Source organism: Lagenorhynchus albirostris, chromosome 5 (genome assembly GCF_949774975.1).
Source record: "Lagenorhynchus albirostris chromosome 5, mLagAlb1.1, whole genome shotgun sequence".
Classification (NCBI taxonomy): Eukaryota; Metazoa; Chordata; class Mammalia; order Artiodactyla; family Delphinidae; genus Lagenorhynchus; species Lagenorhynchus albirostris.
Window position 1 is genome coordinate 80,505,834 of NC_083099.1, and position 15,811 is coordinate 80,521,644.

The 15,811-nt window shown below is 37.5% G+C and overlaps 1 protein-coding gene across 2 annotated transcripts; it reads right to left on the reverse strand.

Moving 5' to 3' along the window:
* Window positions 1-3,745: 3,745 nt before the first annotated feature.
* Window positions 3,746-15,260, reverse strand: TEX55 (testis expressed 55). 2 transcript variants are annotated; one of them, XM_060149332.1, is made up of 4 exons: window positions 14,106-15,260; window positions 13,403-13,549; window positions 11,562-11,624; window positions 3,746-3,808 (listed from the first exon to the last, which is right to left on the reverse strand). In XM_060149332.1, exons 1-4 carry the CDS (start codon window positions 15,258-15,260, stop codon window positions 3,746-3,748), a joined length of 1,428 nt encoding a protein of 475 aa, XP_060005315.1. The 2 variants fall into 2 exon arrangements, with proteins under 2 accessions (XP_060005315.1, XP_060005314.1); XM_060149331.1 differs by lacking the exon at window positions 3,746-3,808 and adding an exon at window positions 6,775-7,717.
* Between the last annotated feature and the right edge of the window lie 551 nt (window positions 15,261-15,811).

Sequence of the window (15,811 nt, forward strand, 5' to 3'; positions counted from 1 at the left end):
TTTAATTTATTATTTATTTTTATTGAAATACAGTTTATTTACAGTGTTTCAGGTGTACAGCAAAGTGACACAGTTATATGCATATACTTTTTCAGATTCTGTTCCATTATAGGTTACTACAAGATATTGAGTATTGTTCCCTGTGCTACACAGTAGGCCCTTGTTGTTTATTTATATATAGCAGTGTGAATCCGCGAACCCAAATTTCCAATTTACCCCTAAGCCCCCTTTCCTCTTTGGTATCCATAAGTTTGTTTTCTATGTCTGTGAGTCTGCTTCTGTTTTATAAACAACAGTGGACTCTCGTTTGTCTTCATTTTACTCAGTCGCTCAGCAGCCGATGGTACAGCTGATGATGCCATCTTTCTCATACTGCTTTTCTCTTCTGGCTTCCATCATACCATATTCTCCTTGTGCTTCCATCTCTCTGGTTGTTCCTTCTCAGTCCCCATAGCTGTCTCCTTCTTGGCCTGATCAATTATGTTAGAAGACTCCAGGACTTGGGTCCAAGTCTCATTTGGGAATCTAGCTCTGAAATGGCACCTCCGTCAGGAGTCAGCCGGCCCCCTCACTCATGCCCACTACTTCCTGGTTAGAAGTCCAAATAAAGATGAAACAACGCTGTCTGGATGTAAGGGTAAGAGTAAGAATTGTAAACCTTTGTCTTCTTACAAATACAGCTGTGTTTCTCTGCTTTCCCCCCAGAAATTTCTTTTTCTTTTCCTGGCCACCAGCTTTTGAAGAACAGTGAATAGGTTGTGGTCTCTCAATTTGGTATTTACTAAGTATATATACTTTTGATTTTTAAAAGTTTTTGTTTATTTTATTAGATTTTGGGGGCAGAAGATTCTGTAATGCAATTTAAAGTTACCCTCTTTATCAGAACTGTTCTGAGAACTTTTAAGACAATAAATCAGATTTTGTCATTCCTTTGTATAAAAAGTCCAGTAGTTCTCTCTGCCCTTAGCATAAGATCCAAACTCCTTACCATGGCTTACAAGTTGCCCATGTACTCTTCTGCAGCTTCATTAGGTACTACTTTCACCCTGTGTATGTTCCAGCCACAGGGTTTTTGCACTTGCTATTCCCATTAGCGGAAATCCATTTCTCCCAGTGGTTCCCATCAACCTTGAAATGCAGCTCAGCTCTCACTTCCTCTGAGAAGCCTTTCCTTATCTCCCTACCTAAAGTACCCTGCCTTCTCCATGCCAGTGACTTTTTCTCATATAATCATGTTTTATTTCCTTCAAAAAATAATCACAGTCGATTATTATCTTATTAATTTATTTGTTGTCTTTTTTCCTCTGCCCTTGTTGCTTCACCAAAACTAGAGTAAGTTTCAAATGAATGAATGAATTTCTGATCCGGGAGGTTTAGGGTGAGTTAGGTCTACTCAGTCCTGGGGAAAAAAAATTCATTTTATTAAATAGTGTTTGAGTAGAGCCACAAGCACAGGACCAAAGTGCCAATTATATGGAGGTATCTACATTTCTTTTTTTTTTTTTTGTATCTGCATTTCTTTAAGTATTGCCCTAAATTATTCTCTGCTTTAAAAACAACATTCATTATTCTATTCTGATAACAAAATGAATGAATGTTCATTGTAGAAAATAAAAATCACTATACTTCCTTACTCAGTGATAAACACAATGAACATTTTGGTGTGGAACCATCCATTTAGGAACTATTTGAGGTACTATTACGTGTCAGGTACAGTACTAGCCGGAATAAAACATGGCATTTACCTTCATGGCACATTCAACCTTTCTTCTTTACATTTTCTCACAAAATAATTGGGATCATACTTATTTACAGTCTTCTAAACCAGTTATTTTTACTTACAATACAGTGCAGACATTTCCCTATGAGTTTATTCTACAACATAATTTTAGTGGATGTATTGTATCTCACCATATGAATATGCTATTATGTACTTACTGAACCTCTCAGGTTGAAAATTCAGATTTTCAATTTTTCAATATTATAAATAATGCTATGGAAAATTTTAACCACATTTCATTATTTTCTTCATACAAATTCCTAGAATTAGAATTTCTGGCTAAAGGGTATATTCATTTTAAAGTGTTTGGATTCATGGGATCAAACTGCATTCCAGAGAGGTTGTAAAATATGTACTCCCCACAGGAGTATAAGAAAGTGCCCATTTCTCTGCACTTTAAGCCAGATTAGGTATCATCTATGAAAGTTTTTTTTTGTTTGTTTATAAAAAATATTTAATTGGTATCTAATTTTTGTTTTAATTTATATTTCTTTGGCTATTTATATGTTATCTTCAGTAAGTTTCCCACTCATATTCTTGGCCCTCTTCTTTGACTGGGGGTATTTACAGTTTTAAAAACTGATTTCTGGGAATTTGTTACATATTTAGGACATTGACCTGACATATTCGTTGCATCTATTACTCTCAATTAATCGTTTGCCTTTTTGCTAACTTTTTCTCATACATTTAAAAATATTTCATGTCAGTTATATAAATATTGTCCTTAATAATTTCTGCCTTTGGCATTACGTTTCAAAAGAGCTTTCCAAGTCAAGATTTCATATTTTCCTATTCTTTTCTCTCTTTCAGTCTGTCTGTCTCTTTCTCTGTTTAACTCTTTATATGTAAATATGTATATTGTTGTGTATGTATGTGTATGTTGTTATATGATACGGGGTAGATCCAACTATACTCATCCAAATAATTAAACAATAATTACAGCAACGTTAATTGGATGAATAGAATTTCATTGCATGGATATGCCACAATTTATTTGATCAATCTGTGGTTGGTCAATTTTGAGGTTGGACAATTATCCCCACTTTTCTCTCATTATAAAAATGTGAAACAAATCTTCTCTATAAAATTCTCCAGGTTCAGTGTCATTTCTGGAAGTGTAATTTGACTATATGCGTGATTTCATTGTGGGACAGTTTTGGTGATGACAAGGCGTGGCTCCAGTGGTGGGTGACCAAAATAGAGTATAAAGGTCGTAAGAAAGGAGGAGTCCTTTGTTACTCACCGCTCACTCCTCTCCCCTGTACCTGCCCACGCTGACTGTGGAGCTGTCTGAGGTCTGCCTGGAAAACATCCTGCACTTAGCTGCTTCTGTGGGTTCTTAGGTGGGTTGTCTGCCCTAATTTATCCATTATCGTTGCCCCATCTGCTTTCCGTTTACAGAAATCATAGAAATCTCTGGCTTCTCTCCCTTTTGCTTTGAGTATTAAAATGGATTTACTTCTTTTTGTAAATATTTACTGTAATTTTAATGGAGTTTGAGGAGGACTGCTTTGGCTTTCTTAAAAAAATTAAAACACAGAATTAGGCAGACAACTTAACTCTACCCATTGGAATCCTATCTGTTCATAAGAATAAGCCACACTACCACTGTCTGTCTGGTGTCAACTTGTTGCAAATTCTGCCAACACTGCAGGTAAAAAAATAGCCTTTTGAAAGCCGAATAAGGCATTGGCACACTAACATTGTTTGCCACTCATAACAACACAATTCTCTTTATCTGAGTTTTAGCCTTACAATGTTTCCAATCAAATTATTGGCATAAAGATTCAAGCATAGGTACACAGCCATCTGGAACCATACCTGTCCACACCCCTCTTATACAAAAACATATCTGGACAAATGTGAGTACAAAAACATCAGCAGACATAATTATAATTATATACTCACAACTTCTTATTCACAAGAATAGGCGGTTTGCATGGGACTTCCCTGGTGGTCCAGTGGTTAAGATTCTGTGATCCCAATGCAGGGGGCATGGGTTCGATCCCTGGTCGGGGAACTAAGATCCTGCATGCCACGTGGTGCAGCCAAAAAAAAAAAAAAGAGAAAAGAAAAAGAGAAAAGGTGGTTTGCAGAGTGTTGACATAAAGGCTGATGACATAAGAGCAAAACAAGGTAAGTGGAGGAGAGAGGGTGAGTAAAACTGAGAATAAGTAGGTCAAGAAATAATAGGACGCTTTATCATGGAAAGCATCTCCCAATATATACATATATCAAATCATTACATTGTACACATTAACCTTCACACAATGTTATATGTCAATTATATCTCAGTGAGCTGGAAACACACTCACATACATATACACACAAACATGAAATAACAGGAGGCCAATTTAAAAGAAAATAAAGTGTATGCAAGAGACTGAAGGGTAAAACAAGGGGATTTGTAAAGAATGGGGGAAGTAGAGGGATAATTCTGGAAGGTTGGGGTATTCCTGTTTCTATTGTTTCTGAGTTTCATAGCTATTCTCCTTCACTCTCCTCTGTCATAAAGTGGACTTAAAATATTTATCTTCACATTAATCTTTTAAAAACAGCTTTATTGATATATAGTTCATATACCATAAACTTCACCCTTTTGAAATGTACAATTCAGTGCCTTTTAGGACAGTCAGAGTTGTGCAACCATTACCACTATCTAATTCTAGAACATTTTCATCACCCACGAAAGAAACCTCATTCTCATTGCATTCGCTCCCCACTCCTCCCCCTCCCCTACCCCTGGCAACCACTAATCTACTCTCTCTCTCTATGGGTTTGCCTCTTCTGGAGATTTCACATAAATGGGATCATATACTATGTGGCCTTTGGTGACTGGCTTCTTTCACTTCACAGAATGCTTTTAAGGTCACCCAAGTCATAGTCATATATTGGTACTTCATTCCTTTTTATTAATAACCAAACAATATTCCATTGTATGGATATATAACTTTTTTCATTTTTAACTTTTTAAAATTGTGGTAGAAAGCACATGCCATTTACCATCTTAACCATTTTTAAGTGTATGGTTCAGTAAAGTATATTTGCATTGCCGTGCAACAGATCTTTTCCGTTCTGCAGAGATGAAATTCTATACCTATTAAACAACTCCCCATTTTCCCCTTCCCCCAGTCCGATAACCACCATTCTACTTTGTCTCTATGCATTTGACTACTCTAGCCGCGAAGCATGTGGGATCTTTGCTCCCCGACCAGGGATCGAACCTACACCTCCTGCACTGGAAGGCAAAGTCTTAACCACTGGACTGCCAGGGAAGTCCCTGAATTTGACTACTTTAGACACCTCATATAAGTATAATCACACAGTATTTGTCCTTTTGTGACTAGCTTATTTCACTTAGCACAATGTCCTCAAGGTTCATCCATGGTGTAGCATGTGTCAGAATTTCATTCCTTTCTAAGGCTGAGTAATATTCAATTGTATATATAAACCACATTTTGTTTATCCATTCATCTGTCAAACATCACATTTAAAAAATCCATTCATCACTTGATGGGCATTTTTGTTGTTTCCACTTTGGGGTTATTATGAACACTGCTATGAACACTCTTGTACAAGTTTATATATGGCCATATATTTTCAGTTGTCTTAAGTATATACCTAGGTTTGGAACTGTTGAGTGATATGATAATTTTAACTTTTTGAAGAATTGCCAAACTGTTTTCCAAAACAGCTGCACTATTTTACATTTCCACTACCAGTATAAGTATTCTAATTTCTCCACAGCCTTGTCAACACTTGTTAGTGTCTGTCTTTTTGATTAGAGCCATCCTAGTGGATGTGAAGTAGCATCTCATTGTGGTTTTGGTTTACATTTCCCTAATGACAAATGATGTCATGTTTATTCTTTAAATGGAAGAGAGGAAGGGATATGCCCAGGAAAACTGTTCTAGTAGCTTCATTCTCTATTACTGTGAGGAGATTGGGGTGGCTGGGGAACGCAGTGAGGGAGCGTCACTAGGATTGCTCAGGTAAAATCTAATATCAATACTTGAGACACTCACACCTCATATCTATAGGAATAACTCCTTTTTTTAGAAGCATCCTTGGGGGATTCCTTCAAGGGAGATCGTATCTTCTGATCTCTGCTTGTTCTGACATTGAAACTTTTATTCCTATTACCTTTATATTCCATGTGTCATTCCATGTCCTCTGTCAGTTTTACTCTGAAAAGGTTGGGACTCCTATTCCTCTTCTAGTTGACAGCCAGCTCCACCTGGAGACTCACCTTTACTCCTGGTCTGGGACTACTTCCTACCACTTAGGGACTAAGAACTGAATATACTTTTCGCTGACTGATCTTGTGCACTATACAGATCTTTTAGTAGAGAGCCTGAGTCACTGAGAGTGAGGCCTGATCTCCATTTTCTCCCTTCTCCTTTCAGCCAAACATGTTCAGACAGGATCACTGGACCATACCGAGCCCATCCCCTCTGGTCCACTGCCTCACGGTGAAAGGTCAAAATGACAGCTCTGAAATGCATCACAGAATGTCAATGAGAAGGGCTGAAGTGGCTGAGGTGGACTAGTTTGAGGTGTTCTGCTTTAAGAAACATAGTAAAGTGTTAGGGCTGAAAACCAGTGAACTAAATTCAGTATTTAATTTCAGATGTTATTGATAACATCCAAGTTTTTGATCACTAATGATATTGTGGACCCTTCAATATTTGGGTTATTTTGTTCTAGCAACTGATTAATTATAACCTTAGTCATGTCACTCAAAGTTTTGTCACAGGTTCACTGTAAGTTTATCAGCTTTTACCTGGTTTTGCCAGCCCACAATCAACAGAAAGGCTGCTTATCCGCCTGGAGTCTGGGCACTGGCACATTTTGTGGACAATTGAAGAAAAAGCTAAAGAAGCTTTGAAGTTTTAAGTAGAGATTTTAAAACTATAATTATTAGACATGAAATTCAGGTATAAAAAACAACAATCAGGCATGATTGTTCAAACAGAGGCTTAATTCATTGCAATACACCACATAATTATACCAAATCGCCAGGGAAACAATATGAAGAATCAAGTCTGCTATAATGTTCAAACAGCAATTAAATGAAAGGTTCAGCTCACAAAAGTAGTATCAGATGATCATCTCAGTTATGATTGCTGGGCAGATACTCTCATACCAGGTAGATCACGTTGAGGCTTTTTGCTTTTAAATACCAGTTCAACTGGCTACACGTTCCACACGATGCAGATACTCTTCAGAGGTTAAAGGTAATAAGGAAGTGACATTCTGCCTCTCCCATAGGTGTATACAGAGTAGTATAACATGTCTGAGTTTTGCTTTAGGTTAAAAATCAGGAGAAGACTATCCCTTGGAATAGATTAAATCACTTCCATTAATGTCAGAATATAACAGGCAGGGTCAAAGAGGAAAACAGTAAAAATTTGTTGGAGGTATTAAGAAACAAGAAAAGAGATCTTACAACAGTTACCTTCCCTTAAGAGAGAAAAAAGTGCTGTTACGAATTATTTTCTGCACATTTTCCGATTGAAAATTTTATAAACAGTTTCGAGACATGATGGGTTTGTATGCTTTTGGGAATGTGTATAAATTGCTAATATTCTTTTCTTGATCCTCTCTGGGATTTGTGAACGTGTTTCTGTTCAGTGCTTTGGAGGAATGAGTACAGAAATATCAATGCATGGATAAGTATATGTGCCTATGTTTTTTGTATGATGAGTCAGAGGTATCTGTAACTGTTATGTGAATTTTACGAAGCTACCCGGTAGATTTTTACTTAAAAAATAAGAACACATTTAGGCAGAGTCACTACAAATGACCATTCAAAAATGATTTTTCAGAGTGGGAAACAGAACATAGTGTTGACACTGATGGTTGTAAACAATGTTGAGGAGAGATTCATTCTTCGTAGGTTTCACTTTTCTTTCTGTTTTGTATCATTTCCTGTACCTGAGGAGAATGAAAAAGAATTTTTTTCACTTGCAGTTTTGGTCTACTTTGAGTTACCTTATCTTGTAGGGTTAAAATATATAGATATTTAAAATACTGAAGTCCTTTTAAATTTTTGCTATCTTGTGGTTTTACATATTATCTTACTGTAAATTTAATTTGCAGGTTTCCTGACTGTTAAAGATGCTCAAGAAATTGTCATGTAAAAAATAAATAAATAATAAATAAATAAATAAAAATAAAATAAAATACAGAAGTCCTTGTACTGACTTGGTACAAATAATTTAGACTTTGATAAGTCACGAATACGTGTTATAATATCTAGGGACACCATTTAAAATATTAAGAAGGTTATCAGGGCAGTGACCTTATTCTGTATGATACTGTAATTATAGATACATATCATATACATTTGTCAAAACCTATAGAATGTACAACACAAAGAGACTTTATGTAAACCATAGACTTTAGTTAACAATAATATATCAAACCAGCTGATCAACTGCAACAAATCTACCACACTAATGCAAGATGTTAATAATAGGGGAAATGGGGGAAGGAGAGGGAGTAAATGGGAACTCACTGTACTTTCTGCTCAAATTTTCTGTAAGCCTAAAACCATTCTAAAAAATAAAGTATATTAATTTTTAAAAATCACCCCAATGTGAAACCAAAAAAAAAAAAAAAAAAGATTAAGAGAGTATAACTTCTAAATAGAGAGAAAAATGGAACAATAAAAGAAGATAAAAAGTAGAGGAAAAGAAACAAAACAGGCAGGACAAATAGCATATGGTAGGACAATAGATTTAAACCCAAATGTATCTTTAATAACATCAAATATAAAGGGACTAAATGCTCCAATTAAAAGCTTATCAGATTTGAATAATTATAAAAATTATAATACATGCTATATATAAGAAAGATATCTAAAAGACAAGGACAGAGTAAAGTTAAAAATAATAAATATATACCATTTAAATATTGACTAAAGTAAATCTGGTACAGCTATAACAATATTGAAAGGAGTAGAGTTCATGTTATACCTCTTAATGATAAAAATTCAATTTACCAGAAAAATATAAGAACTCTAAATTCATATGCACCGAATAACATAGCCTCAATTACATATACACAGCGTAAATTGACAGAACTATAGGAGATAGGCAAATTCACAATAATATTGGACGACTTGAACAACATGTTTAGCAAACCTGATCTAGTGGATATATTTAGACACTTCCCAATAATTGCAGAATAAATATTTTTTTAACTCCAATTAATTCATTCACGGCAATTAGCCATATGCTGCATCATAAAGCAAGTCAACACATTTCAAAGATTTGAAATCTTGATCTCTGAGTAAAATGCAATTGACTTAGAAATCATAAACCAAAGGGCAACTAGATATCTAATATTTGATAATTTATATAAATAATCTAATGTCAAAAAATCCATAAGTTGAAGAAATCATAATGAAAATTAGAGACTATTTTGAACTAAATAAACTAAAAACACCACACACTTAAATTTATGTGATAAAACCCATATGTATATATTATATATTAAAAAGGAAGATCTGCTTCCTATATGCAAGAGTAAGCAATAAAAAAAAATGAATTCTGCAAATAAGAATCAGATGATCATCTCAGTTATGATTGCTGGGCAGATACTCTCATACCAGGTAGATCACATTGAGGCTTTTTGCTTTTAAATACCAGTTCAACTGGCTACACATTCCACACGATGCAAACAACAGCTATGTATTCATGGATAAAATACAGCTATGTATTCATGGATAACAGCTATGCATTCATGGATAAAATACAGCTATGTATTCATGGATAAAATACAACCCTGCCCACAAAAGAAAAACCCCACAAACCAAAACAAAACAAAAAACCTCACAGCAACCTGAAGGTTCCGGTGACTAAGCAAAGACAGGCAGATTTTGGAGAGGAGTCTAAACTTAGAGCAAGTGACCAAACGGAGCGAATTTCTCATTTTTTGTAATTTTGACCCAATGACAGTCGTGACTCACAGACATAGCTATGGCTGCACGAGAATGCCTCAAACTGTGACAGAAAGCCCCCTGTCTTTCTGGATGGAAGAATTACAGGAAGTAGACTGGTCAAATATGGCTAGATGCTGAAGAGTGAGGGGAAATCCTAGAAGAGGGGAGGAGATTCCTTAATTCTGTGCATGAACTCTGCACAAGCCTCAGGTTGACTTCTGAATCATGCATTCATAGGACAGATTCAAAGTAGTAGTAGGCTTAAGGAACTGACCTGAGCTATGACCACAGAAGGCAAGAGAGAGAGCTTACAATTCAAATCTAACCATGTTAACTGCCAGCTAAAACAAAAACAACACTTGTCACAGGAGTATGACAGAACTCAAGTCTACACAGCATAATATTCACAATGTTAAGGATACAATTGAAATTATCCTAGTTATAGAAAACCAAGAGAATGCTACACATTTTAAATGGAAAAGATAACTTTAACTTCTTCCTTTCTGATTTGGAAGCCTCTTATTTTTTATTTGAAAAAATTTATTTGGGGCTTCCCTGGTGGCACAGTGGTTGAGAGTCCGCCTGCCGATGCAGGGGACACGGGTTCGTGCCCCGGTCCGGGAAGATCCCACATGCCGCGGAGCAGCTAGGCCTGTGAGCCATGGCCGCTGAGCCTGCGTGTCCAGAGCCTGTGCTCTGCAACAGGAGAGGCCACAACAGTGAGAGGCCTGCATACCGCAAAAAAAAAAAAAAAAAAAAAAAAGGCTAATGCTGAAAATACTGATAATACTAAGTGTTGGGTGTAAGTGATAAGGATGTAAGACAACTGGATCTCTAAAATACACTGCTGTTGGGAGTGTAAATTGGTACAATTGCTTTGGAAAATTGTTTGAAATACTCTACTAGAGCTGATCGAACACATACCTGACAATCCAGCATTCTCTCTTGTGGGTATACACCCAAGAGAAATGTGTGTATATGTGCACCAAGAGACACGCACATGAAAGTTCTAGGAAAATTTTTTGTAATAGCCCCAAGCTGGAAATAACCTGAAGGTCCACATCTATCACAGAAAAGATAAATTGTGGCATTTCATACAATGAGTACTATACAGCAATGAAAATGAATGAACTACAGCCACACACAACAGCACGGATTAATCTCACAGACATATTTTGAGAAGAAGAATGAACCAATGAGTCCCTACTACATGGTTCCCTTTACATAAAGTTTAAAAGGTTGACAAGCCTACACAGATGTAGAGAACAAGCTAGTGGTTACCAGTGGTGGGGGGCAAACTACTGGGTGTAAGATAGGCTCAGGGATGTATTATACAACATGGGGAGCAGAGCCAATATTTTGTAATAAGTGTAGATGGAAAGTAGCCTTTTAAAATTGCATGAAAAATTAAAACAACATTTTTAAAGTCTCAAAGGTAAAGCTTTTGGCTCTAGAAGTCGTGCTCTTAACCACCAAAAAAAAAAAAAAAAAAAAAAGAAATTTAAAAATAAATTAAAAAAAAAGGCTGACAAGTCTAAACTAAAGTGTTTCATGATTCATGTTTCATGGTAGAATTATAAAGAAAAGTGAGAATGTCATTATTGTAAAATTCAGAATAATAGTCCCTTTGTGGGAAGTGATAACCATGAAGAAAAGAAAGGGGGCTTCTTGGATGCTGGTAATGTTTTAATTTTTTTTGAACTTGAATGGTAGTTACAGGTGTGCTCACTTCATGATAATTCACTGAGTTGTATATGTTTTGTACACTTGTATGGGTGCTATATTTTATAATGAACAGAATAACAAGCTTGTTCTTTTTTTCCTATTCCATACCTGGCACAGCATAAAACTCAGGGGGTCTTCTGGCTTTTCATAGACTAGCTTTTCAGTGATCTGCTGAGGGAGAGAGAGAGAAAGGCATCACATTATGGTTCTGAGCTAAAGCTATATGGTCAGGTTATACCTGAAGCAATCTTTTACATTAACCTAACATGTACCATAGCATTTTAAAGAAATTCGTATATCTCTACATAGTGACAAATTACTTTCTTACTGCTGATAAATTTGGGCAAATTAAGGTAAAATGTGGAGGGATTAAAAATTTAGGAATAAATAATAATGTATATTTTTCTAGTTTCTAAGATCAAAGAGTTTTGGAGAAAGGTTTTGAGAATTGTGATTTTGCTAGACTGAGAAATCAATAAATTATTTGCTTTGAAGAATGGTCAAAGAAAAAGTTTGGAATAAAAATTTTAAAACACTGTATGATTTTTACATAGAAACTTCCTCCTAAGGCATTTGATTCTAAAAGGTGAAAATGATGTTCAGCGTTTGTAATAATAAATGAGGAAGAACATAAAAAACTTCAGAGACCCCCTTCCATATGTTTTACTGTTGTTGAATAACTCAAAAAATTAGAATAAAGCAAGCAAAATTCTCACTTGCAGGGAATAACAATAGGGCAAATTTTTTGGTATAAAATATTCTGGTCTGTTTAATGCATCCACGCTAATTAATTATTTCATATATGTGTCTACTGAACACATATTTATAACTAATTTTTCTGATAACAACGTTCAATGCATAAGCATTGTTTTTTCTTGACAGATAAAGAAAATTACTTACAGAACGATTAGAATTCTACTTTCTACGGCTTTCATCCTTGAGTTTAATAATTAGTATTTCTTTGGTTAAAGCCAGAAAATCCAGCCATTAGCATTCTCCCACAAAATGACATTTTAAAGAAAGAAAAGGCATACAGCAGTGTTAATAAAGCAAATATCACTTATCTCTATTTTATATGAGGAAACTGAGATTCACAGAAGTTAGGTAATTTCCTCCATATCACAAAGATGAGAAGGGACAAAGTTAGCTTGGAGCCCTGGGCTAACAGATTTTAAAATTTGTGCACTTTCCTCTATTTCCTACTTCTTTAAACTTAAATTCTTCCAGTTTAAATGCTTTCATTTGGGGTGGGCCACTCTTACTTACAACTTTCTAACCACAAAGTTATTTCATGTATATATGTCATTATATATGTATATACACCTTGCTGCATAATAATATTAACATAAAAATACACGTCAGGAGAACAGAAACAAAAACAACAAAACAGCAAAAACTTTATAAATGTGATAACATTTTATAATTCTGTATTGGCCAAGGAATGTCATACTTTAAAGAAGGTTCCAGCCCCATATCCTGAGGTCTATAAAATTTGTAGTTTCAAGAATTGGAAGCAACTTTTAACTATGTCATTTTTCTCCTAAAGACTGTGGGTTCTTAGATAGTCACAGGTTGGTCATCTTTTGAAAGTATTATATTCCTGCCTGGAAAGTCTTTTTCTCTCCTTTTCAATTGCCATTATTTTGTCATTCCTTCCTAGTCTGGCTCAAACTTTAACCCTGGGCCAAATTTTTTCCCTAGCAACCAACCTATCAGATCTCTAATTCCTCTGAAGGGCTTCACATCATGATAAAAATCATTCATTTGGTGTTTATCATTTACTACTTTTGGTTAATACGTCTTAATGCACTTACTGACTTCTCATTAAGATTATATCCCTTTTATAGCAAACGCCCTTTCTTGTACCTCTTATAAGCCAAGTCAAAGTTTGTCGTTTACATTATAATTACTTTAAAACTCACAATTAAAAAAGAGGTTGAGCGGTTTACCTGGAATATTTGCAGAATGTGGTGTTTCTCCACGTATCGAAGTGAAACTTGATAAGGATCTTCATGTACTATAGGAGGTAACTGCTTCTTATAAGGTTGATTGTATGCCTGAAAACTCCTTCTTTCCTGGTATTCTGAAATATCAACCTAAAATGGAAATATCCCCCAAGAGAGTCTTTAATGAATTGAAAATCCCCAGGAAGTTTTGTTGCTATTGCTGCTGTTATCAGTGGAATCTGGTATTGATGGGATCTGAACACCAGGAATTAAGAGCAAAGACATTATTATGAGAGACCTGGCTGATTCTCCAGGCAATGTAATGCACCTTGAGTCCTGGGAGGTACCTTAGACATCTCCAATCTACTTCAAATACTTTTCCCTTCACAGAGATTTCCAACTGACTCCAAATTCCTTTCCTTTGGTAGAAGCCCAGAGGGGGAATGACTTAGTGTCCCAGTGTTAGCAGCAGAACCAGGACTTGAAACCCAGGTCTCCTGAATCCTGGTACGTTGATCCTTCCTTAATGGCCTTACTTAGTGTAGCAGAGAAGGCAATCCATCTTTTTATTTCCCACCCTTCTCCTGCCCTTCCTGAATCCTATGGGTCACACATACCACAACATGTGCCCTCTTCCTACATTCTGCCAGACCCCTGGCTTAACCTCCAACCTCCCAGGTGGGTATCAAATGCCCCTTTAACCTACAGGCTTGGTTTCCATGGGTTGAGTTTTTTCTTGACTGATGATATAGTCCAATTTGGATGAGATGGAGGGAAATCTTGGGGAGTAGGCTTGGTCTTTTGTTTGGGAAGTACTGGTCAATCCGTGATCAAATGGGATGAATGCTTGCAGATCAGCTACACTTTCCGTTTCAGTTTCAAGGGAAGCCTTGGTTATGCTGCCATCTGTCTGGCCAGGCTCAAATTTGCAGGGTTGTACTCTGAAGTCAGCCTCTTTGTCTTCCTTGCTGCAGCCAAGCTGGTGGAATAATCTATCATCAGACCGGCTACATGCTCCATAGTCAAACAGGTTGTCTTCTGTGTAATCATCCTCTTCTTCCACTAAATCGTCAGCCTGGTCAGATTCACTGCCAGCCTTGTCAGGGTCAGCAGCCTGGTGTTCAGATGGTTTAGTAGCTTGGTCATACACTTCGTGGTGCGTCTTTACAGATGTTCGGTGGTCAACTTGGTCAGACAATCTATGATCAATCTGTTCAGAAGTTTTTCGCTCAACCAGGCCAGACAATCTACTTTCAATCTGTTGAGAAGCTCTTTGGTCAGCCGGGAGGGACATTCTGTGATCGCTCTGCTCAGAGGCTCTTTGTAAAGATGGGACAGATGGTTTACAGTCAATCTCTTCAGAAGCTCTTCTCTCAGCTAGGCTGGACATTCTGTGATCAACCTGCTCAGAAGCCCTTTGTTCAGTCTGTTCAGAAGTACCTCGTTCAGGCAGAGCAGACATCTGGCTGTCAGTCTGTTCAGACTCCACGCCACCAGCTTGGCTAGATGCCTTGTCGTCCATCTGTTCTGACATGCTTCGGTTAACCTGATCAGATGCTCTAAGATCGGCAACATGATGAGCATGGTTGGATGCTCTGAGGTCAGCCCGATCAGATGTTCTTTCTCCCATGGAGTCATATGCTTTGTGGTCAGCTTCATTAACTACGTTGGGTTCAGCCGGGGCAGACACTATCTGGGCAGCCTGGTCAGCTGCTCCGTGATCAGTCTGGTCATCAGCTTCCACTTCATCCTGGTTCTGTCTGTTGTCTTCCTGGCTGTCTGTGTGGCTGTCATTTGGGGACTTGGCTGTACTTTGGTTTTCCGATGATTCCGCCAGAGCCTCTTCTGGAGGCTTTTCCATTTTCTGCCTGGTACCAGACTGGTCTAGATTGCCAGACGCTGTGGGTGGGGCCGCGCCGGGTAGTCTAGGCGACCTTCGGAGCGCACTAGACAACAATACCCGTGGGCTTTGTTTGGACCGCCGAGCTCCAGCTCTTCCGGGCGCGCGGGCGGATGCCGATGGATGCCGGGAGGTGAGCGGGGGAGCCCCGCCGCTGCCTGGGGAGGGATGCCTCCGGGCGCCCAGCGAGGATGCGAGTGTAGGGGCGGACACCCTCTCCCAAGAAGTGGTGATGCCCACAGCCTGGCGTCGCCACCGCCCAGTGACCGGGCCTCAGGGCTCTGTGAATCGGTGCCTTAGAGCGGTCCCCTCCCCGTTTTCTTACGGAGGTCCGCAGCTGTGTGTGTGAAATAGGATCCAGCAGGTTATCACTCGAACCAACAAAATGTTAGCTATGAACACGCGTCCAACCACATGAGGGCGGCAGACCTGAACAGAGGTTACTGTTGCCATCAACCAAATGCCACGTTTCATCAGCTACTGACTTTTTATAACCACAGTTGTATTGCAGA

Bases quoted from the DNA above. Each gene is read 5' to 3' on its own strand.
- TEX55 (XM_060149332.1), bottom strand. From the start codon at position 15,260: ATGGAAAAGCCTCCAGAAGAGGCTCTGGCGGAATCATCGGAAAACCAA. The intron at 13,550-14,105 runs GTAGGTTAAAGG...TTTCCATTTTAG, and splicing joins AACCCATGGAAACCAAGCCT to GTTGATATTTCAGAATACCA. The intron at 3,809-11,561 runs GTATGGAATAGG...CGTGGCATGCAG, and splicing joins TGAGTTTTATGCTGTGCCAG to GATCTTAGTTCCCCGACCAG.